Below are 26186 nucleotides of genomic sequence, written 5' to 3'. Positions count from 1 at the left end.
TTTTCTCCTCTATATAGGAACATTTTGATTTGAAGTTCACATAAAAAGTCTTTAATTTCGATCAAGTTTCATTAGATAAGGATCAAAATTCATGTATGTGTGTGTGTGTGTGTGTGTGTGAGAGGGTGGGTGTGGGTGTGTGTGTGTGTGTGTGTGTGTGTGTGTGTGTGTGTGTGTGTGTGTGTGTGTGTGTTAGTGTTTGTGTTTGTGTGTGTGTGTGAGTGGGTGTGTGTGTGTGTGTGTGTGTGTGTGTGTGTGTGTGTGGTCATGTACAGTTTATTGAAGACATACCTGATATTTTACAAAGTAATCATAAAAAATAAATATACTATGAATTTAATATTAATTAAGCCACAATCTATGCTTTTGCCGGTCACGTGGCCAGGGACACCCGCACCACACATAATACCAATATGTCAACATGATCAAAACTCAAATTTAATCAAACAAGACCAAGAAACAAAGAAAGAAAATACAGACATGTAAACATGATCATAATCCAAACTCAAATTCAATAAAACTAGGAGAAAATATGAACAAAAGGAAGATTTACAGAGAGACTCCTGAAAACTACAGGGGAACAAGACCAGGTGTTCCGGAAGAGTAAGCGTCTTATGCTTACACTGAATTATCCATTTAATCTTTACAATGGTTTCGATGTTTATATGATTTAAATTAATAACGATTACATCTCTTTGGTGAATGCTGGAAAGGTTTTATTTCCCGATGGTTCAGATCATGAAAGCGGGCGTATCACTATATAGAAATGGTAAAATTGATCGATATTTTATCGTATAATCTACAATCGTAATCACCCTGATACATCATCGATACTCATAGTTTACGATCACTTTCGCTCTCTGTAACTCTGACGCATGTCATGGCAAAATTGAAGGCACATCCAAAGTAATCTGATTGGTCACGGGAGAAAGAAACTGACCGATCACAGACCGTTATGTGACCCCGAAATTTGTTTGATGAACATGGAAAGAGGAAAGATTAAACTAGACTTTCCGTCTTGACCACAAGATGTCGCACAGGGAACATTCACTTCTGCTATGACATGTTCCTGGAGTGCGAAAGTGATCGTAACCCCTGGAGTATCCAAGATGATCCGATAATTCCTTCCCGCTAAACGGAATGCTTAAGTTCGGATTGACATAACACAAACCTGGGGACTGAAACATACATATGTTTTTTATAGATGTGACTTTACTATCTACCCAACATATAAATTATGTCCACCTTACCATGCCATAAAATATCAGTTCTCAAGGCATAGGTAAATCAAGACATGGAATTTGATGTGTGAATGTCCGATATCTATCCCACTTAAAAAGATACAGATGTATATTTCATAATATCATTTCAGAAGACATGTGTATATACACATTTCATCCTCATTAATGACCCAGCATATAGTTTTATTTATTTAAATTATGGAAGCCTTTCAATGATAAACATTTCCTCTCCGATAAAAGTAGGTTACATGTACATGTTTGGTTCTAGAATTTAATGAAACACAATGTATTCTCTGCCGTCAAATTAATTGAAATACAATGTTTTCTCTGGCGTCAAATTTAATGAAACACAATGTATTCTTTGCCGTCAAATTTAATGAAACAATGTATTCTCTGGCGTCAAATTTAATGAAACACAATGTATTCTTTGCCGTCAAATTTAATGAAACAATGTATTCTCTGGCGTCAAATTTAATGAAACAATGTATTCTCTGGCGTCAAATTTAATGAAACACAATGTATTCTTTGCCGTCAAATTTAATGAAACAATGTATTCTCTGGCGTCAAATTTAATGAAACAATGTATTCTCTGGCGTCAAATTTAATGAAACAATGTATTCTCTGGCGTCAAATTTAATGAAACACAATGTATTCTTTGCCGTCAAATTTAATGAAACAATGTATTCTCTGGCGTCAAATTTAATGAAACAATGTATTCTCTGGCGTTAAATTTAATGAAACAATGTATTCGCTGCCATCAAACTTGATAAAACACAATGTATTCTCTGCTGTCAAATCAGTTGCAATTTCTCCATGAAAAACACGTCACATTCTATTTAGATAGTAATTAAAAAGGAGAGCTTATGAAGTGAAAATGACGTCATACTTTCCATATTGATGAGACTGGACGAGTGTGCCGTTTGTTCATTACACACAATACAATATTTTGCTCATTTTCTATACTTCAGGAATTACAAACACTTTCGCTCCCCACACCTCTTGAACATATCATGACAAAAACTGAAGGCACAAACAAAGTAAATTGATTGGTTCCAGGAATATATAACTGACCAATCACAGGCTGATAAGCTCCTTTTAGGGATTACAAAGGAGCGACACCCAAGTTCAAAGTCATTGCGATATACCTTCATGCGACCTCGAGATTCGTTTGATGAAAGGATCAAACGAGTCTTCACGTCTTGTCAATAAGGTGTCGCAAATTGAAACTTCAATTTTGCTTTGAGAGAACGAAAGTGATCGTAACCCCTGCAGTATCCAGGATGGCCCTAATCAATATCAATGTATTGGTAAGAAAATAAGTTGTAACCATCATAAAATGAACGTATTCATCTGTGTAAACGTGTTTCAAAGTGTCCCTTAGCTTTAATTTGTTAATATTACTCTACACTTTAAGCTCCCATAGATAAGAAATGATTGTATATCGACATCCCGTTATCACTGATAACTACAATAAACACTTGACGTCACACATCATCCAATTATTCTGTAAGTAACGATAACATTGTCTGACTACATGACTGAAGCGTGATGTTTTATCGCGTTTATATAAGAGTACAACAGACATTAAGTGATTCTTTTAGAACGTGAAATACACAAGAGCTCTCACTCTTTATAATCGCCGGGATTTCAATTCAAAATGGCCGACTCTTTAATAATTCGACTTGCGGTATTTGTGCTTTGTATTTTATGTGGATGTGTCGATTGTGAATTTGAAAACAATGTTCTGAGATCAGCAGCGTTAAGAGTCAATAAAGATAGGATTTCAGTAAGTAAACAATCCTTACGTGAGAACGTACCCGAAGATTTCCACACTCTGACAGACTTAAGAAGATGGACCAGTTCTGAGAAAGGAAATCTTGGAGCTAGTATAGGATTCTACAACGTATCTGATAGCTGTTTTAATCACACTCAGCTTCTTGTAAACGGGATAGCAAACGGACATGAATGGGCTCTGTTATGTAAGTAGTTTTTACGAGTATACAGTAAGTCATTCCAAAACATAACCATATATAGATTTGATAGCTAAGAACACTCTCGGAACGAACTAAAGAGTTTGCGTTTTCAGTCCACATGTATCAAAAAATACTAGGTTAAGCATTTAAGCAATATTTTCGAAACTCGCCATTTCTTTTTTAAATTTTAGTTCATCAGAGGTTCCATAACAAGGGTCAAATTGATTTATCAATCTCCTGTAAAAAGAACAATGTTTAAAGATCATACGTTTACATTTTAACAAAATTGTATACACAACCTGATTACAAAGCCCGCCAAACCTTGGTTACGAAATGGCGATATTGTCGATGAACTATTATTGAAAATATCAATATTAAATTTACTGGTGTTCTCTATAAATAAGTTCTTGATGCATTCGGGAAAATACCGCCCGGATTTCTGGACGGCAATCTCTTCTTTCTTGGATCCTACGACGAATGCTTAGAGATCAGGTATGACAACTCTACAGACCCAGGGAATATTTTCAGAGGACAGCATTGTACAGCCCGAATCCTGGTGGGAGCATCAGAGGTTGTAAGTATATTTTTAATTCTTAAATATGTATTCAGTCATGTACTTGTATACCTGTATCATTTATATGGAAAATATTTCAGTATTGCACTTCCTTGGAGACAGAATGATATTAAGCGGAGTAGGCCCTCTGGCTGCAGTATAGGTCATACTTACAATGGTAATAGTGAGAGATAGAATGATATTAACTGGAGGAAGCCATATGGTTGCAGTAAATGTCATAATTATAATGGTAATAGTTAACGATAAGTATGATATTAACAGGAGTAAGGCCTTTGGTTGCACTATAGGTCATAATGACATGGTAATAGTTGGAGATAAGATGATATTAACAGGAGTAGGCCTCTGGTTGCTGTATAGGTTTTAATCACAATGGTAATAGTTAGAGACCGGTTGATATTAACAGGAGTAAGCCCTTTGTTGTTCATCGTTAAACGAATTGGATGTTTACTTCACATTAATAAATCACATAACTTACATATTTCTATATGAACATGTTTTGTTCTTTCACTTTTTCAGTCATCGATGATGAGTTTTCCGGGCATTACTTTAGGTGTATGTTTTCCTAGTACATGTTCTGCGTATGACGTAATGGCATATATAAACACAGGTAATGTCTTCGTAGTAGGTATCTCAAATGTTATCATAAAAATAACAACACTTCTTTTGAAACAATAGTGTTTCATGATACTGATCCGTAGCACAGCTATGAACTAGGATTAACTTCACGGCGTTCTTTTCACTGGCAATAGACCTGAACATCTAAAATTATTACTTACTATGTAAGTATTTCTTCAAGTGAAATAACAAGTGTCATTGCGACGGTGCTGGAATTAGTTGTGTTATATACTCTTGTGTCTTTGCAAGAGACTCGGTATAAAGCTGCCTTTTTTCAATAAATTTTGAGTATACATTTTGTTTATATTTCTGTGTATCTATTTTTTATTTGAATTCCATATACATTTAAGTTCTGTTGCCAAGGATACCGGGAACATAAATTCAATCATCCACGTATTCATCAAAATGTATATAATCTGGGTTTCAAAATAAAGACATTTTCTCTAATATTTGTTCTGTAACATCGAGAATCCAATATCGTTTTAGGACTGGCATCGATATCGACCGGAAACGGAAGTCGGCCATTGTTTGCCTTCATTGAAGACTGTCACGTGGAGGGAGAAACTTTTGATTACGATGCTAAAGCCATCGGCGCGTTGTAAGTTTGCCATTGTAAAAATGTTATTTTGATGTTGCTGATGATGCTGTTCAAACTGTTTTTGTTTCTGTTATGATCGTTGGCGGTATGAGTTACATTTTAAGATTTTTTTTATCAATATGTTACTTAAGTTTTGCGATTGATAAACATGATTTTGCAATGCCTCAGTTTTACTCGCTTAATATATTTCTTTTCTAGTATCTTGATTGATTGACATATTTAGCCAGTGCCATTACTGATTAACCTATTTTCCAGTGTCCTGATTGTTGGACCTATTTTCAAGTGTCTTAATTATTTGACCTATTTTCCAGTGTCCTGATTGTTTGACCTATTTTCCAGTATTCTGATCGGTTTTATCATGCTACTGATGCTGATTGGTACTACCTATGACGCTGTGGTGTATCATTGGGGACCATGGTCACGTGCTACCCTTGTTGATTATCCCTTGACACCTGAACGAACACTTTCGGAGAAGACACCGCTAGTAGGAGACACCAAACCGTCCTATAGTTACGTTGGACAACCAGGTTAGTAATGTTATTTTATTAACAGTTGTCTATAAAAGCCATCAAACGGACATTACCTAAGAACTGCATATATATACATATAAAGAATGACTATTAAGCATCCTAGTACACATTTCAACATGTTATGACAAACCTTGATTTCCAATTTGATTTCTATTAGTTATATTTTTACGAAGGCTTGACATCATGCGTTAGATAAATATGCGAGTGCTCTTATTTTTCAACGATCAAAAGGTTTCGTGCATGAGTAGGGGTTATCTCCCTTACTTTGTTCCATATACAAGCACGATGATAATTAAAAGAAATATTTTACAACACATCATACGATACATTTTAAGGGACATATTTACTAATAAATATACGCTGGTAATACTGGTTTCGTATACAAGCAAACTGCTGGTTTACTGAAGATCATCTCAAGAAATTTATAGTTAAAACGAAAACAATATTTTAAATTGTTTTATCTAGACACATTTAATAGAAATGTATAATTAGCGACAGTCATTTCAATACATCCGGTCTAACAAGAGTGATTAGTATAAGTTGGAATAACTTGTTTCGCAATTGTTTTAAAATAAATAAAGTTTATTTCATATTAATACAACTTTTAGTCCTTCTAGAACTCGTCAGTAATGTTACATCATACATCTGTTTCGTCATTCAAGGACGCATCAGTGATGTTACATCATACAATTTCTTCATTCTTCCAGGAACCTGATATTTTAAAAATAATGACACGTACGTACGTACGTACTTACATACCTACATACATACACACGTACGTACGTACACACACACACACACACACACACACACGCACACGCACACGCACACACACACACACGCACGCACGCACGCACGCACGCACACACACACACACACACACACACACACACATACATACACACATACATACACACACACACACATACATACATACATACATACATACATACATACATACATACATACATACATACATACATACATACATTCCAAACCGTGCCACTATTCGTATGGATGAAATCATGGCATACAGGTCACGGCAGACAACGCCGGACGTTCAATACCATTTTATTTGTATATTTAATATGTGCATTTTTTCTGGAAACTGTTCGTGCAAATAGTAAGCTAAACGCAGCAATTAGAACACAAAGTACGAACTAATTTAAACAAATATGGTCCCACTTGTGAAGGATGTCGTCAATGAAGTAGAAGACGCTTACTATTCCAGAACACATGGTCTTACTTTCATTGTACTTTTCATGAGTCTCCGTTTTAATTTTTAATTTGTTCATCTTTTGCCCTTATTTCGTCGGATATGATTTTGAATCAATACTACTTTGCCATGTTGTTATTGTCGTTGTTGTTCGCCTTATAACATTTATTGTGTACACTTTCTTCAAAATGTATCCTAACACCGCTAATTTTGATACCAAATGTGTAAGTTAATTGAATGTGAACATGTGTCTCGTTTCGCAAGTCTCGATTTTTCTACTACCAACTAGTTCGGAATTATAACATATCTAGGAATCAGCAGTATTTATCATTTAGCATAAACCGAATCTAACTTCATAACGTGTTTCGTTTATATGGTGATGCGTGAAGAGTTTGTAGCCTTTGTTGGAGGTATTTCAGGCCTTATTTGGGACAACAATTTGTGTCCATTGTGTGCGATACAAAAGAGCGCTAGATAACACAACCTGTTTAGCCAGAATCGGATCAAAACTAGAAATAAATTATTAGAACTTAACACATTTATCACTTGTAAATTCCTCACATCTGAGTATGAATTAGTGTTGACTTGATGTCGGTTTCGAGTGATCAGACCATGATTTCATGCTATTATTAGTTGTCAAAGGTTTAGGGGTAATAATGACGTTATTCCAAACCATTGATATAAATAATTGGACCAATCAGATTCCACTTTGCAAAGAAATGTCGCGACCCGGACATTATAACTTTTTATATCTTTTTTCCAACAATGATACTATATACTAAACTCACAGAAAGTACGCGATTTGGATATTCATTATAAAAGATATTCTGTAATTTTTTTTTCCTGAATTATGTTTTTTTTTCTACAGGTATTCTAGGCCGACTTCTTTTAAGTTTCTCTGTCCTCTCAAACAGTGAAAAGCTCCTTAGTACAACACAGGCACCGGGTTCCCTGACAGCAATCAACGGCATCCGGGTTCTCAGCATGTTCTGGGTCATTCTGGGTCACTCATACGTTTTCCCGCAAGGAATTACAAGTAAGAATGTGATATAACATCTAAGGTTAGAAACATTTAAACGGGTATGAGATATTATCATTTCGGTAAAAAATTTAGAAACTCCTATTTCAATTCATTATATGTTTCTTCTGCATGTAAACATTTCGTCTATAAGAACATTTGATTTTTTCCACTGTGTACACAACCATACCCCATTCTAAAATGAAAAAAAAAAAAAAAAAAATGGAAGTTTATGGTCGTCATCGTGATCTCATTCAGAAACAATATATTTTTTGTGTGATATGAAACTGGGCGTGATTGAAGCTCGTTAGTTTACCTGTTGGTTTTGTTGTTGTATACCTTGTTCTTATTTGAGAACGTGACATTACTTACTTGGATTGACCAAGATTTATATGGCTGGTGTTAGCGACGAAGCAGAAGATGCGTGCTCTGCCGAACACCTGGTCTTATTCTCCTTGTACTTTTTCAGGAGAAGCCGTGTAAACCTTTCTTTTGTTCATGTTTCGCCCTAGTTGTATTGAATTTGAGTTTGAATTATGATTCTGTTGACATGTTGGTATTTTCTTGTTGTTTTTTTTTTCGAGATTAATACGAAATATATCAGCATTTGCCGTAGGAGGTTCATTCATCGTGATTCAGTATGATAAGAACAGAAAAAAAATTATATATCAATCTTTTATTTACAGATAATTATGGAAAGTTTGTAACAAAGATGGCAGATCGACTTTCGTTTCAAGCGATTATGAATGCCCTTGTATCAGTGGATACATTTTTTGCACTGAGGTGGGTTTTGGTAGCTGTGTCGTAGAATACCTCCATGTTACAAGCCAGATGTTCTGTTTATATACTTGTGCGCAAATACGGTTTATCTAATTTTGGAAATCACTTTGTGATAAATGTGGTAAACGACATACATCAATGAATAATAAAAATAAGATTCCCAGTGAAACAACCCGTTATCATATATTATGTACATGTAGTGACGTAACACACAAGTAGAACGTACCTGTAGCTGTTATTGAGATGCTATCCCACTCGATTTACATCGAGCGCGGGTGTTCATTATAATCCCTTTTTCAAGTTAACAACAAACTCTCTGACCACCAATTCAGCAGTACATCAACCTTTCGTTTCTTTCCTCAGTTCGTAATATCGATCAACTTATGGTTACAAGGTCGTCCAAATTGGCGTTGCTGTCGTGCAGATAATGTGCAGACAAGTTATGCATAAAGTGCACAAGGTTTACAAACAATGCATACGTTGTGCGTTGGTGAATTATGCGAAGCAAAAAATGCCTTCTTAAAATATTTCATATAAACATTCAATCGGTTTTATAGCAAATCTGTTTTAGTTGTGTTGAATATTTACGTATGTCCTGGAATGCGTCTGATATGATTTTTTTTTAATTTTCTGTTCAGGAAACTCCAGTATCACGTTTAAAAACGATAGTTTAATACATATATATTGAAAATTCCAGTGGGCTTCTACTTTCTTACCTAACACTCAGAGAAATGAAGAAGAACAACGGGAAGATAAACTGGGCGATGTTCTATTTCCATAGATTTTGGAGGTAAGTTTTTTTATAATGAAAATCAAAGTCTCGCATTGTCTCTGACGAGAAGCGAGATTGTAGGGGTACACTGAACAAAGTCTTTTGTATGTTTGATTGTTTTATGGCTGCAAGGCTGAACCTTATTACGCCGTTACTTGAAATGTATTCGCCTACACACAATAACATGTTTGCCAGTAGTTAAATCAGTATGATACCCACTCCCCAGATAGGCCATAACAAGGTATATTCATGTAAAACAATGATAAAACACTGTGCTTCCTATTGCACCGTTGACCTTTTTTCAAAACTCTCAATTTAATTCTACATTTTCGTGATATGCTTTGTATCAACTTATTTTCAAAAATGGGTATTTACGTGATTTGTTATTCTTCTACGAAAATTCAAATCAGTTTCAATCAATTTTTTTCTCTAAATTAATGTGAAAACGACAGACGGAGGTCAGAATGATACTTAGAATTTCTCTAATAAATTATATACTCTTTGCTCACACGATGTTCCTGTAGATATATGTTTCGGTCCCTCTGACATATGTTGGTCCTATAGACATATGATTTAGTCCTAGAGACATATGATTTAGTCCTATAGACATATTATTTAGTCCTATAGACATATTATTTAGTCCTATAGACATATGATTTAGTCCTATAGACATACGATTTGGTCCTATGGTTTAGTCATATAGACATATGATTTGGTTCCATAGACGTATGATTTAGTCCTATAGACATAGGATTTAGTCCTATAGACATATAATTTAGTCCTATAGACATATGATTTGGTCCTATAGACATATGATTTGATTCCATAGACGTATGATTTAGTCCTATAGACATAGGATTTAGTCCTATAGACATATGATTTAGTCCTATAGACATATGATTTCGTCCTATAGACATATGATTTAGTCCTATATACATATGATTTAGTCCTATAGACATATGATTTCGTCCTATAGACATATTATTTGGTCCTATAGACATATGATTTGGTCCTATAGACATATGATTTGGTTCCATAGACATATGATTTGGTCCTATAGACATATGATTTAGTCCTATAGACATATGATTTGGTTCCATAGTCCTATAGACATATGATTTAGTCCTATAGACATATGATTTGGTCCTATAGACATATGATTTAGTCCTATAGATATATGATTTCGTCCTATAGACATATTATTTAGTCCTATAGACATATGATTTAGTCCTATAGACATATGATTTGGTCCTATGGTTTAGTCCTATAGACATATGATTTAGTCCTATAGACATTTGATTTGGTCCTATGGTTTAGTCCTATAGACATATGATTTAGTCCTATAGACATATGATTTGGTCCTATAGACATATGATTTGGTCCTATAGACATATGATTTGGTTCCATAGACATATGATTTGGTCCTATAGACATATGATTTAGTGCTATAGACATATGATTTGGTCCTATAGACATATGATTTAGTCCTATAGATATATGATTTCGTCCTATAAACATATTATTTAGTCCTATAGACATATGGTTTAGTCCTATAGACATATGATTTGGTCCTATGATTTAGTCCTATAGACATATGATTTAGTCCTATAGACATATGATTTGGTCCTATGGTTTAGTCCTATAGACATATGATTTGGTCCTATGATTTAGTCCTATAGACATATGATTTGGTCCTATAGACATATGATTTGGTCCTATGGTTTAGTCCTATAGACATATGATTTGGTCCTATAGACATATGATTTGGTTTCATAGACGTATGATTTAGTCCTATAGACATATGATTTGGTCCTATGGTTTAGTCCTATAGACATATGATTTAGTCCTATAGACATATGATTTAGTCCTATAGACATAGGATTTGGTCCTATAGACATATGATTTCGTCCTATAGACATATGATTTGGTTCCATAGACATATGATTTAGTCCCATAGACATATGATTTAGTCCTATAGACATATGATTTAGTCCTATAGACATATGATTTAGTCCTATAGACATATGATTTCGTCCTATAGACATATTATTTAGTCCTATAGACATATGATTTAGTCCTATAGACATATGATTTGGTCCTATGGTTTAGTCCTATAGACATATGATTTAGTCCTATAGACATATGATTTGGTCCTATGGTTTAGTCCTATAGACATATGATTTAGTCCTATAGACATATGATTTGGTCCTATAGACATATGATTTGGCCCTATAGACATATGATTTGGTCCTATAGACATATGATTTAGTCCTATAGACATATGATTTAGTCCTATTGACATATGATTTGGTCCTATAGACATATGATTAAGTCCTATAGACATATGATTTGGTTCCATAGACATATGATTTGGTCCTATAGACATATGATTTAGTCCTATTGACATATGATTTAGTCCTATAGACATATGATTTAGTCCTATTGACATATGATTTGGCCCTATAGACATATGATTTGGTCCTATAGACATATGATTTGGTTCCATAGACATATGATTTAGTCCTATTGACATATGATTTGGCCCTATAGACATATGATTTGGTCCTATAGACATATGATTTGGTTCCATAGACATATGATTTGGTTCAATAGACATATGATTTAGTCCTATAGACATATGATTTGGTCCTATAGACATATGATTTGGTTCCATAGATATATGATTTGGTTCAATAGACATATGATTTGGTCCTATAGACATATAATTTGGTCCTATAGACATATGATTTGGTCCTATGATTTAGTCCCATAGACATATGATTTGGTCCTATAGACATATAATTTGGTCCTATAGACATATGATTTGGTCCTATAGACATATAATTTAGTCCTATAGACATATGATTTGGTCCTATAGACATATGATTTGGTTCAATAGACATATGATTTGGTCCTATAGACATATGATTTAGTCCTATAGACATATGATTTGGTTCCATAGACATATGATTTGGTTCAATAGACATATGATTTGGTTCAATAGACATATGATTTGGTCCTATAGACATATGATTTGGTTCCATAGACATATGATTTGGTTCAATAGACATATGATTTGGTTCAATAGACATATGATTTGGTCCTATAGACATATAATTTGGTCCTATAGACATATGATTTGGTTCCATAGACATATGATTTGGTTCAATAGACATATGATTTGGTTCAATAGACATATGATTTGGTCCTATAGACATATAATTTGGTCCTATAGACATATGATTTGGTCCTATGATTTAGTCCTATAGACATATGATTTGGTTCCATAGACATATGATTTAGTCCCATAGACATATGATTTGGTCCTATAGACATATGATTTGGTCCTATAGACATATAATTTAGTCCTATAGACATATGATTTTGGTCCTATAGACATATGATTTGGTCCTATAGACATATGATTTGGTTCAATAGACATATGATTTGGTCCTATAGACATATGATTTCGTCCTATAGACATATGATTTGGTCCTATAGACATATGATTTAGTCCTATAGACATGTGATTTGGTCTTATAGACATATAATTTGGTCCTATAGACACATGATTTGGTCCTATAGACATATGATTTGGTCTTATAGACACATGATTTAGTCCTATAGACACATGATTTAGTCCTATAGACATATATTAACCTTATATACGTACGATTTAGTCCTATGGACATCTGATTTGGTCCTATAGACATATAATTTGGTCCTATAGACATATGATTTAGTCCTATAGATATATAGTTTGGTCCTATAGACATATGATTTAGTCCTATAGACATATGATTTAGTCCTTTAGACACATGATTTAGTCCTATAGACATATATTAACCTTATATACGTACGATTTAGTCCTATGGACATCTGATTTCGCCCTATAGACATAATAATCGATCTTATAGAAACAGAGTTGGTCCAATATAAAATTTGTTAAACCTATTGCAGACTCACTCCTGCGTACATGTTAGTGTTGATGGTAAATGCCTGTTTGTCCCGATACTGGGGTGATGGGCCGTTTTGGCCGAAGGATGGCTTTGAACGGAACTACTGCGAAGATTCTTGGTGGAAAAACCTGCTATATATTAATAATTTTTTCGACAGCTCAGATATGGTAAGTTTTTGAAATAATGATCCGCACTGATGAAAAACTCCCATGACATGAAGTTAATATCATAGTCATTGACTATCTAATGACACAAGTGGTAAAAGCATTCTGCTGAGTAGTAACCCGGATGGATTCTCGAGGAATTCCAATTGTAAGATTCTCATTTCCAATCAAATATGTCGGATGGTTTTCATTTTAAAGAAGAAGAAGATAACGACATGTGCAGGTGCTAAAAACGAGACATGCTTTATTCTAACAGTGCTATATTGTTGGTGGTAGAAACTGAGTCACTGAAAACTGCCGTAACATTAATGTAATATTCGTAAATAGATTTGGTATAACTATGTTTCTCCTCGATAATATATCAAAATGATCCTTATATATAAATATTTGTTTTCTAACAGTGCTTATCTTGGTCATGGTACCTGACTAATGATATGCAGTTCTTTGTCCTGAGCCCTCTGATGCTAATTCCGTTATACTTGTGAGTACGAAACATCAAAAATCAATTCACCTGTTGGTTTTAGTTTTCAATATTCATATCATGTAAATGCACGATGAATTAAAACTGTTGCTAATTGTATTTTTCCCGGTAGTATGTTCAATATATTCTACATTCAACTCACTACTTTGTTATTAACCCAACAGAACTCATCAAAACCAATCTATTGTTACCTAGATACACATACTTCATCAGTAACTCACTTATACTACCTAGATACACAGACTTCATCAGTAACTCACTTATACTACCTAGATACACAGACGTCATCAGTACTGTACTAATAAGTAATCTTCTTTGCTGATTCTAATATAAGAAGAAAAAATAGTATTCAAATGATGTGTGAAGATTTAAAATTTGCTGTTGTTTGTTGTTTACTCCAGTCAGCATATCATGAAATTATGACACTTTAAATACTTTAACGACTTGATGAAAGAAAAACAAAAAGCAGATGCTGCGTGTAGGAGAGATTTCCTGGGAAACAACATCAATCAGCAAATTTACGCGTCATACTGAATGAATTGTTGAATTATCATATTTTCATAATATCGTGGATAAAAATACGAAACTAACCTCAAAAGCTCTTGCTATTATTCCAGATCCCAATACATTGGGTTGGCAGTGTGCATTATTTTTCTATTGGGTACCATGACAGCTACAGGTATTATCAGTACCACTGAAGATTTACCTGTGACGATTTTCTCCCCGAACTCAGACCCAGCGTAAGTTTCACAATGTTGTGTCCTCTTCTTTTCTTTGTCATTAAATGCAATAAATATTGACTTACATTTAAGGATTGTAACGCGCACCAAGTTAAATATGTATTTACCCCAATGTAAATACAATTCGATGCAGCTACAGAAAATAAGAAACAATCCTTATATTTACACTTTGACGTTAATTTTTTTAAAATTACCTTATACACATTGTTCGAGCAGCCTCCCCCTTTATAGAACAGACAAGTAAATCCAAAAACACTAGGTGGCGCTGCCGTTGACATGTACAGTAAACAAAATAGTTCTCAAAGATAATATAATATGAATCAAAATGTTTTATAATATTTATTTAAATATTTAGACATCTTCTTTTAGTTTTAAGAATCAATAGTTCATCATTTACACAATATTCCTCTATCATAGTACACAAATACATTATTTAACACCGCGTAGGTTTATATCTATAAATACGTGAAACCAGATGCAGCTGATCGGAGAGAGCCTGGGAAAACGATTAACATGACACGCCATTTTTTCCACGTTGATAATGCTAGTGCGTTTGTTGAATGTATCGTATTTTCAAAAAGGATGAGTTAGATAGAAACCCTGATGACATCTGACTGAAAGGCTGCAGCAGAATAATTCATACTGAGGTTAGGTTGTGTATTTTCTTTCTTTTCCGCACCATAAACTATAATCTCGTTTTATAGCGTACCAACTTGGACAAGTAGTTTATTTTGATATCTATGCGCAAGCCTAATCACCGTACGTAAATATCAAAATTATTAACATTGGGTTTCTTTTGTCTTTAGAATGCAGCGCAAGTGTAAATATTCATATATGAACGTAAAAGACATTTATATAATTCTTGTACCAAATATTGTCAAATATAAGTTTAAACAGACAAATGTGTTGTACCCAGCCATTATTGTTTCGCCTGCAGAGCTTAAGGACCACTTTGTCCGTCGTCACGCGTCGGCTGGACTTTTTACGCTTATGCTTTGAGTTATCAAAGTGAAATTTAGTATATGGCTTCTTGTTGGAAGGGTACAGATCATGTTTGATTCCTGGCTGTCTGTAACCCTTCTTGGCAGAGTAATGCCCCTTTGAACTAGAAAATTCTCTGGGAATATTGTTTTCTGGACTTTCTTTGGTATGCTTTGAGTTATAGAAATGAAATTCGATATATGGCTTCTTGTTGGAAGGGTACAGATTAGTTCTGATATCCAGTTCGATTTCTGGGTGACCGTGACACTTTATGCAGGCGACACATACAGTTCTGAGGAACTCCAGTTATCATTTCCGTTTACGTTTGACAATCGATAAATTAAGTTATTGATTTCCTTGGAACTTCTCAACAGCCGTATGATAGAGTTCATGGTGCTATTGTATCTAATTCTCAACTTGTATTTCTGTTGATTTTCTGTTTGTACAATGAGTTATCTTTCTTTGTTATTCCTAAACTCAACATATGATGTGCAACTTGTTTGTAATATTTTGCTAGTCTTAAACTCGAGATAAAATTTGCTGGTTTATTGTAAACATGTACTTTGTAATTTCTAAACTCTAGATATAATGTGATTGTTTATTGTAACACGTAATTCCTAAACTCGAGATATAATGTGCTGATTCGTACTCAAAAACTCGTAATATAGTAAGATGTAATGCGTTTGTTTATTATAATACTTTGCAATTCCTAAACTTGAGAGATAATGTTTTTTTTATATTTTTTTGTCGGATTCATAATGTTTGGAAACTACGACTGAATATTTGCATTTAAGCTTTGATTGGATTTGTTTTAGTTCCATGCTTGTTTGATAATAATATAATAGTCCTTTTTTCATCATTGAGTGACAGCGACCCACACCAGGTGAATGTAAACAGATCTTTCATTCATTCATACATAAAGGAAGTTCCAATAGACTCGTCGCAAGGTGGCGTGTAGCCATTGATTCCTCCATCATTATCAAAAGGGCAGAGCTTAATAAAAAGGAAAAAGACGAATCAGAAAGCTGCATTTCCCTTACAAACAAGGAAAACTTGATAATATACAAACGTGTAGTAATATTCACGTTATTTTGTTAAGATGTGTTTGATTTTTTCTGCTCTTTCGTAACATTACAATTAACTTACTCTTACAGGATGTTTACGTCGTATTTCGAGCATTATTACATGAAACCGTATTGCCGAATGGGCCCATACATAGTAGGAATAATAACAGGATATCTTCTGTACAGGACAGAAGGGAAATACAGAATTAACAGAGTGAGTATTTGATGAACACGTAAACGAACGCTATTGAAGATTAAATATGAAACAAATGCAGGAGTCCTACCAGGATGAGTCAACTGTATGGTGCAGTTGAATTAATCATTTCGATCTTCTTGTCTAGGTAAAGATTTTTGGTTTCACTCGTGTATCTTTCGTACAAATAATGATAAATTGAATCCCCCACCACCACCACCACCACACTTTATGTGCAAGTATTGATATATGTAGTATATTTGTCATTAATATTTATATTTCAGGCGGTAAATTTGATGTGTTGGGTCATTGCCGCTGCTCTTGCTTGTTTTTGCCTCTATGGTGTGTATGAAGAAAACAGGGGAACTAAAGAATTAAGTACAGAGGTCCGATCTCTTTACAACACTCTTCATAGGAGCATTTGGGGTGCTTGCGTATGCTGGGTCATATTCTCATGTGCAAATGGATATGGAGGTAAGGGTTTTAAAGATGAAGTTGTGTACTATCTACCATCATGAGAACATGGGACAAACGAACGATGAAATCTTGTTCTTCAACTTATTGTCGCAGAAAAAAACATGGTATGGTATATAGATTAGAGATGTCATAATTGCACGTTTTTGTAAGGCCAAATAAAAAAACTTTCTGTTTCCGGTAACCCTATCTACCCTAATATTTCGTGCCTACCCTAAAATGTTTAAAACAATTTTCAAAGAAGCTGTGTTCAAGTCTCTCTTATTTAAACCATATTGAAATATTCGTTAATATATGTTTTTGCCTAACTATATACCCCAAATCTTTCCAACATCTTACAAGAAACGCAAATTTATTTCTGTCTGACCTAAACATTGTATGCGCGAATAATGATATGAGCTTACTTAAAGAATCAACATTAGTAATCGTGAATAATATTTATGCGTAAGTATGTTTTGTAAAAGAAAGATATCAGAAAAAGACATTAATACTTGAAGATCGACGACAGGACATTATTTTAGCGAACATTAAGCGCCATAATTCTTTTGTAGGGTTTGTGAACCAGTTGCTATCGTGGAAGGCGTTTTTGCCGCTTGGTCGGCTGACATACTGCGCTTACCTTGTGCATCCTATTGTGTTGTATAGTATTATATACAACCGCCGTTTCGCACTATACATGGACGACACCACGATGGTAAGACAAAATGTACTTTAAAACATATGTTTAAATGTACGAAACTAAAGTATATAAAAAGATACAGGATTCCTGACCCAATGGGAAAATGAAGTTAACAAAGCTTCTATGAAAAGAATAATAGTTGGTTTCGTGAGGATCCGATATATAGTGACAGCACGCAGACTGTATGTTGTACAATTAATGGTACAGAAATAAAACAACTTTGCACTTTCATATGTTCTCAAATATCATAAGAGTTACCTGTTATGGTGTCTGTTTTTCACTTCTTTGTATTTGTAGGTCTTCCTGTTCCTTGCAACTTTACTAGCATCCTACTCAGTTGCTTTTGTTGTGTCCCTCGCATTCGAGTCGCCTATGATGGGATTGGAAAAAGTCGTATTTAACAGAAATCGACGATCCTGAAGTTGTTTAAAGCAAGGAAAGATACGTTGTATGATGCGTTTATAAAGAATTCACTTTCTGTGATGATTTTAAGCTAATTTTCCTGAAATGTACCAAGAGAAGAAACTTTTTATCATACCCTATATGCTGCAGTAATGATATTACATATTGGGAAAACGCCAATGTAACATTTGTATATAAGATATCTTGACAGTCAAACTTGACAAGATAGATTAAGTGAGGCACTATGAACATCATATATAAAAATTATTTACTTGTGTTCAATTGAGACATTATGGATTAATTCTCAGTTCTGGAATATATTCCTATATGTTACCAACAGAAAACTGCAGATTATTGTAAAGGAATTCCCATTCAATATTATGATAAACTATTGAAAATATGCTGTTTGTTGTATGATATCTCTACAAGATGCAAGATATATATATATATATATAACAATATCATTGATGCAGCTGCAATACAGCATCATTTCAAAATAGTCAATAATATAACAATTATTTCCAGATTTTAAAATGGCCTGAAATAATCAACTTAAGCATCTTATAAACTACAGTTATGGTGAAATGAGTTCCACATGTAATATTCACCCTTCTTGGCAAGGATTGGGATGGGGAGATGTTTACATAATTCACTAATAATAGAAAACAGTAGCATTCCGAGGAATGCATTTGACAACTTGTCAAACAAGGAACGACCCCTGTTTTTCACGACCGATAACGGAGTCAGCGCTCGTTTAAAGGCAAATGTGGGTCGTGTCTATTTCATCATGCGACATATGCAGTTATCTCTTACCATGTGCAGGAGAACACTTGGAGGGAGTGTTTGCCCTGAACTAATCCCTGACTTGTTGACTTCTTGTTGTTACATAGCAAATTATATATATATATATCATATCCATATGCTATAATCCAAATATTGAGTGTTTATCCTCAAAAGACATTAGCAGGTAATCTTTTTGCGAAGTTTTGATAGTACAAAGTGTTAGAAGCCTACACACTAACGACTGGTTATGCACGCATGCGGATATAACATAATTGTAAAATATTATACAAAACACACACAAATTAAGAGAAATTAATCAAACTGTGTCGTGCAGCCAGTGACGTCAGTGATGATAAGTGTCTTAAATATTTAAAATCTAGCAGCGGCTGACGAAATCAAAATCAATCGGATTTGATGCATAAAAACAAGAGGATGTACACTTACTTTACAAACAACAATTTGGAACTAGCAGATGAACTCTTCTCTAAATCAATTTCATAATCTTCAATGTTTGATCATTTCAAGGAATGTCAAGTGCATTCATATGTAGCTCAAGATCAATTTGTATATTGCTTTAATTATTGGGCAGAAACAATATTATAAGATAATATTTATCGACGTCTTACATCCTAATATATACCCGCTTGTAAGTATTGAGAAAACGAAAGATACAGAAATGCACAGTGAAACATCTATAAATAGCACGTAATCTAGTCTTCAGAATACACGAGTGTAGTACTGCGATTACAGGTTACAACAGAGGGCACATCCTATGTCACAGTCAACCTACCACAACCGAGTTTGCCTTACCCCACAGTTAACATTCATTTTTGTTCTTACAAGCGAAGCAAACCAGTATGCAGTAGAGACAGCAATTTAACATACGGAAATACACACATTAGTGGGTATTTTGTTCGCTACATAGACAGATATGATATTTTTCTAAATGAAAGTGAAAGTGAATAATAAAAAAACAATCTTATGTAGAATACTAATAATCTATTGTAGATAAGTTCACGGCTTGTCCTGATATCCGGCTTCATTCTCATGCAGTGAACCGGATGTATAACAGTGGGTGGGGGCCATAATAGAGAACCCGTTACACGTCCACATTTAACCTTGTCTCGGTGAAAGATTTATATTAAAAATGTGTATCCGCCATAGATAATCTTCTTCATACTGTTTAAAGCGAGTCAGAATAGATGAAAAAGGACGTAATGTGTCGTTCTGGTTTTTATCTAAATATCATGCAAATGCCAATGTTTTGCATTCCGAGAACTTTGTTTTCATTTACGCAGAATTAAACTATAGTCTATATTACTTCTTGAAAGATTTTGGTTTTGTTCTTAGTATTAGTTGATAAAGTATAACTTCAACGGCACAAACTTAACGTTTGTAACTGATTTGAATGGAACAATAAATAAGTATGACTCTTTGGTAACGGTTTCATTACCCATGTGTAATAATTTATTTTTTTGTTTGTAAGTGTGTGAGGTTTGATAAAAATCCTGATAGAAATGAAGTGTTAGAGCGCTGACAACGAGTTTTTCTAAACATAATAATTTTAAGACAGGATGTTGATGACCTTGACCCAAAAACCATGACATTCAACCTTTTTTCAATATATTTATGTGTTTTACATTTTTTTTTTAAAAAAATATTTTCCATAAAAATAACAATCAATGGCAAGACATAGTATCACAACGCCATCAAAGGAAGTTGACATAATTGTTTTCTTTACGAACATCGGAAACACATGATTAAGGAAAGACGATAACTCCTCTCACCACAAAACTACAAAACCTCTTATGCAATGGAACTACTTGTCCTGTGAAATTTAAATCATACTCGAAACATGATAAGCTTATATAGTTTTGTTTGTTTGCAAGAATTATTCCGGTGTGGAGTCTTGATTTGCCAGGGAAAAGATTTACTAGGAGACAACAACATATGTGTGTTGTCGGGTAGGCGACCTCATACTTTTTCACGTTTAGTCATGATATCCAAAGCGACAAAATATTTACTACGGGGATGTAGCATTGATTAGTATAAGCTGAAATAACTAGTTCCACGCGTGTTGCTACACAAATAAAGTATATATATTTGTTACTGCGGAGTTCGAAAAGCGCGTAAAACAATATAGATAGGATTTTGTTAAGTATCACTGTGTTTATATCTTAAAGGAATGTTCAATACAAATTAGGAATAGGAAACCTTATAACAAGGCCATCTCTTAAACTGCATCATACAGTTGTTTTCCCTATTGGGGAAGCCCAATAAGACGAAATACACATTAAGACATTAAGCGTCGGCTCTTAAGTTCGTTTAAATTGGTATCAGTAGCCTGCTGTCAACATTTCAAGGTCATAGGAATCGTCAACTTCAGAATCATGTTCCTTATCTATGTTTCCTTTTTTGGAAGTTAGAATGAATCAAATACAAAATCATATCGCAAACAATTAAATATTGTGCAAATGACAAGCAAGTTAGTTAGATACAGTAGAGCAAAACAATGAATTAAAACTTCATTACAAAGCTGTTTCGTCCTTACTAGTAGCAAAGGGCCTAAGATTTAAACCCTAGGAGACGACTGAGAAAAATCTAAGTGATCGAATAAAAAGTAAAAATTTAGACAGTGAGGTGCAGAAGAACGACTGACCATGATTATCTACAAGTCGTCTTTATAATCAATAAGCGTAACATTATACCTTAACAACACTTGTAATGGAAGACAATATCGTTGTTACAGGAGTAATGAAATAGAAATAAAATATTTGGGTTTTTATTTCGTGAATACGTTGAAAGTAATAAAAACAATAGTTTCACAACGTTTGTTATGAAGATTTTTTTTGTCAGTTTACCATTTTATTAATTACACTGAAAGCATGTGTAAGTATGCATCATTGCACAGTAATAACATAATATACAAGTCTCATCTGTTGCAACTCTATGTTGTGGCATATCGACGACTGCTTGGATATTTATTGCGGTAATGTGTAAAAAAATCGTTAGATAAGAGGACTTGAACTGGGATTCCGTTGTAGTTGTTCATGCTGCCTTGGCGACGCACACTTCACACTTGTTATAAAGCTGTTATCATATTCCTTGTTGACGGCAGTCATCACACACGTGTCTCATCTAAGGTATGTTTATTAATCATCGTGTTTATTGTGTAAGTAATCGAAAACAATATACATCTTTTTTACATCTCGTGTTTCTAAATATAGGCATAAGTCTTAAGTCATTGTTGCTGTTGATTACCTAATACATGAAAATTACATTATATTTGATAAATGTAGAATTATTATATAACCATTAACATCTTATTGGTTAAAGTATACATACCCTACATATAATTGTGTAAACAAAATAAATTTCTGTACAGGAATATTTTTGTTCTATTGTAGAAAAATATGAAATTGATCTGTCTCGTGTTTATTGCGGTTTTGGGGACCGTCAGTTGTAAGTATAGTGTTGTGTCCGGGACAAAACCCACCACAAAACACAGAACAGATGATTATTGTTTTAATCTAGAGATATGATTTTATCATTGATTCGAGAAATGGCGTAATTTGATACTAATTAATAATTCATAATTGATATGAAAAAGCATGATGATTCAGTATGAACTTAACAACTAAGACGACTGAAGCGAAACACCATTTCAACATATTCAATATGATTTCAAATGCGTCTTAAAGTATCTACATACGTGAATTTATCTATCATACTTCATAACAGGACTTTATAACACCGGCAGAATCAAAGAGATCATGCGCAATTCGAAATTTTAGCGAGTTTTCTTTTATCAAATAATTTTGGGTAATGACCATTTCCGGGATACATTAATTCGTTTGCAATGGTCACTTGACATGGGCCTTTTTCCGACACCTTTCGAATACAATGCGCTAAAACGATTTCGATTCACAGTTAAGACTCGCCTTCCAAAAGGAACTGTTATCTTATCAGAAGAGCAAACACGGTGATCTTTTTTACATAAAGTATGGTCAGCTTAATGTGACAATTACAAGAACAGTACTTCCAAATAGGATAGTTTAAATATGTATCGAACACCCTAAATAATTATAACGAGAACAAAATAAAAAAAAAGACAAATAAGTATAAATATTATACTTATCATTATTTTGTAGAGATATTATTACAAATAACGGTACAGGTGGACAGAGTTTTGACTTGATTTGATGTCTATTGATTCATTATCAGGTCAGTAACTATAACAACCTCAACGAGTCTTATCGCACGCACTGTCAGCTATGTTAGGGTCTGCCTGCGTCGTTTAGTTTAACATCACAATGATTCAACGTGTTTTTGCGATACCGCAGTTAGTTTTTCATATTATATGACGATTTATTTTTTTGTGAACTTTTTTCATAATCCTCTATTTATTTTATACATGGCACAACAAAATAGATGGTGAGATAATTTAATATTTGAATATCAAATTTTAGACCGTGTTAAAAGAGCTGACAAATGTTTACCCGGTACCGGAAATCGACATCGCACCTACCACCTTTAGCACATAGGGGTTCAAGGCTATCTTAAAAGTAATCCTTACCATAAGCATTTCATCACCCAGTGTTTGTGTAACCACTTCTGTCATTTCTAAAGTTTAATCCCAGTTTTATCATATATCTGCATCTAATACCACAATCGTATTTTAAGAGTGATAAATTTGTTGTTTTATCTTTTTTATAATTATTTATGCTTTGCACAAAGAAATATAAACACAGAATAATTAAAATTACGGCTTCCAGTGTGAATGTATAGCATACTTCAAGATCCTACCAAATGACATTTCGATATGTAAGCCCTGGTACAAATGTATCATTTGTGATGCCGTTGACAGCAACCAGAAATGCATAGCGAGAAGAAGGGTAGTAGAATATAGGTGGGAAGTCACCCACCACAAGAGAAAAAACCCTTTGCCAATGGTAATGGTGGTGCTATGGGATTGGCATAGGGATAGGTGAAGTTGGAATGTTTTCTAAAACAGTTGAGACGTGTTCCCCAGTTTCTTTTTATAGTACATTTACAGGTAGCGTAATACAAGAGAAAATTAGCTTATTTTCCTCAGTGTTTTGATTTTCCCAAAATTATGACGTGTGACGTCGATGAAGCATAAGACGTTTACTCTTCCGGAACATCTGGTCTTATTTCCCTAGTATTATTTCAGGGTCTCCGTGTAAATCTTTATTTTGTTCATGTTTTGTGCTAGATATATTGAATTTTCGTTCGGATAATAATGATGTTGATATGTTGGTATTTTCTTATTGTTTTTTTTTTCTGAGTAGAGATAAGGCGAGAACATCACATTTAGTGGCAAGTGCAACATTCGATAAAATTGAATTTAATACAGTTACAATTGAAACAAATATAGGTAAAACGTACAGGTCATATTATATATAAACACACACAAAGTGAGTATAATGGACATTTTTGCTGCATAACCCCTTCAAACTATTAACATATAATCTTTGACAAAATAATGGTCCAATAACAGTGTTCCCAGCAGTGTTAAGGAAAATAAGTATGCTCTACTTTGGTGGGACATATAAATAATCTTACCTTGATGGTACCATGTTTGGCAACATAAAAGATGATCTTTATAGGCGATATATTATGTTTTCATAACGTTTCATTGACAACGTCATGCTATTTCAATATTGCATTGGAATCAATTCAACAGCCGTGCAGTATATTTATAGAGGTTTCGTTTTAAATTAGATACTTATATTTCGGGACACTGATAAGTATAGTAACCAAACGTATTGGTAATCATTATCAAATCTTATCATTTAAGGTTCCGACACCTGCAAAAGGTATCAAAATAACAGTGATACATGCGGCACAGGTAGATCGTGTACTTCAGTATGTGTCACCAAACCAATGAGTACAGGAACCACGTTGTTAACGACTGAAGAGAGTACTGCACCAAGTAAGATTGTAATAAGTACAGAGACGTCAACATCAAAAGCCGTTGCAACGAAAGTCACAGGAAGTGGATCTTCGTCTTCAAAGAATGTTCCGCCTTCGTCTTCCTCTGTATCTAAAACAAACTCTACAGCAACTACGTCTACGCCTACAACATCGCAAAAACCAACAACAACACCAACAACAACAACAACAACAACAACTACAATTAAGACATCAACACCAACAACACCATCACGTGCAGCAACGAAAACATCACCTGGTACGACAAATTCATCAAAATCTACTGGTATCATTAGTGTAAATCATATGCATGTCAATGAAAGTCACAAAATGTTTTGTCTTGTTCGCAAAAATACTATTTCAAAAATCAAAGTCTATGTATTGCTAAAAAGCTGTGAAATGTATTTTTTTCTAAATGATATCAATAACTATTGTTGTCAATCTAACCTGATTATTTAATTGATTTAAAAAAATGAATGAATTATTTTTTCGTGGGTACTAGCGGATGCTACCAGAATTTTTTAAAATTCAAATCCAGTGAATTCATGCTAAAAAGCTGTGAAATGTATTTTCTGCTAAATGATATAATTAACTATTGTTGTAATTTTAAACTAGAGTATAACTGATTTTAAAAAATGAATGAATTATTTTTTCGTGGGTGCGAGGGGATGCTACCAAAAAGGTTTTTTTTTAATCCATCGAATTCCTTCAATGCAAATCTTTTTGTTCTATTTGTTTATATATCAATTTTTTTTATATTGGCGATGAAGACATTTTCATTATGAATAAAAATGAATTTAATTCAAACTTTTGAAACACATTTAATGTCAAAAGACCTATTTGCGTACACACCACTGATATTCGGGACAATGTTGTAGTAATGAAGATTTAGATATTGTTTCAAACTACTGTAAAATCCTATGTTTTCCTGGGGCTCAATGATTGCACAGAATGTTGACATATTAATACAACTCAGATTGATATGGTTTATTAC

At 33.9% G+C, this 26186-nt stretch overlaps 1 protein-coding gene across 1 annotated transcript; it reads left to right on the top strand.

The window, feature by feature from the left end:
• Nucleotides 1–2898: 2898 nt before the first annotated feature.
• LOC132555112 (nose resistant to fluoxetine protein 6-like) lies at nt 2899–18472 on the top strand. The gene is made up of 15 exons (XM_060219459.1): nt 2899–3220; nt 3619–3788; nt 4305–4395; nt 4890–5001; nt 5341–5528; nt 7616–7783; nt 8452–8548; nt 9243–9335; nt 13278–13443; nt 13842–13921; nt 14539–14661; nt 16797–16920; nt 17184–17373; nt 17925–18067; nt 18350–18472. Exons 1-15 carry the CDS (start codon nt 2899–2901, stop codon nt 18470–18472), a joined length of 2190 nt encoding a protein of 729 aa, XP_060075442.1.
• Nucleotides 18473–26186: the final 7714 nt, after the last annotated feature.

The sequence above is a fragment of the Ylistrum balloti genome, unplaced genomic scaffold, assembly GCF_031769215.1.
Source record: "Ylistrum balloti isolate Yb309-2 unplaced genomic scaffold, AGI_CSIRO_Ybal_v1 Utg369646, whole genome shotgun sequence".
Lineage (NCBI taxonomy): Eukaryota > Metazoa > Mollusca > Bivalvia > Pectinida > Pectinidae > Ylistrum > Ylistrum balloti.
Note: the sequence above shows the minus strand (reverse complement) of the source record. Positions and strands in the feature narration are given on the sequence as shown.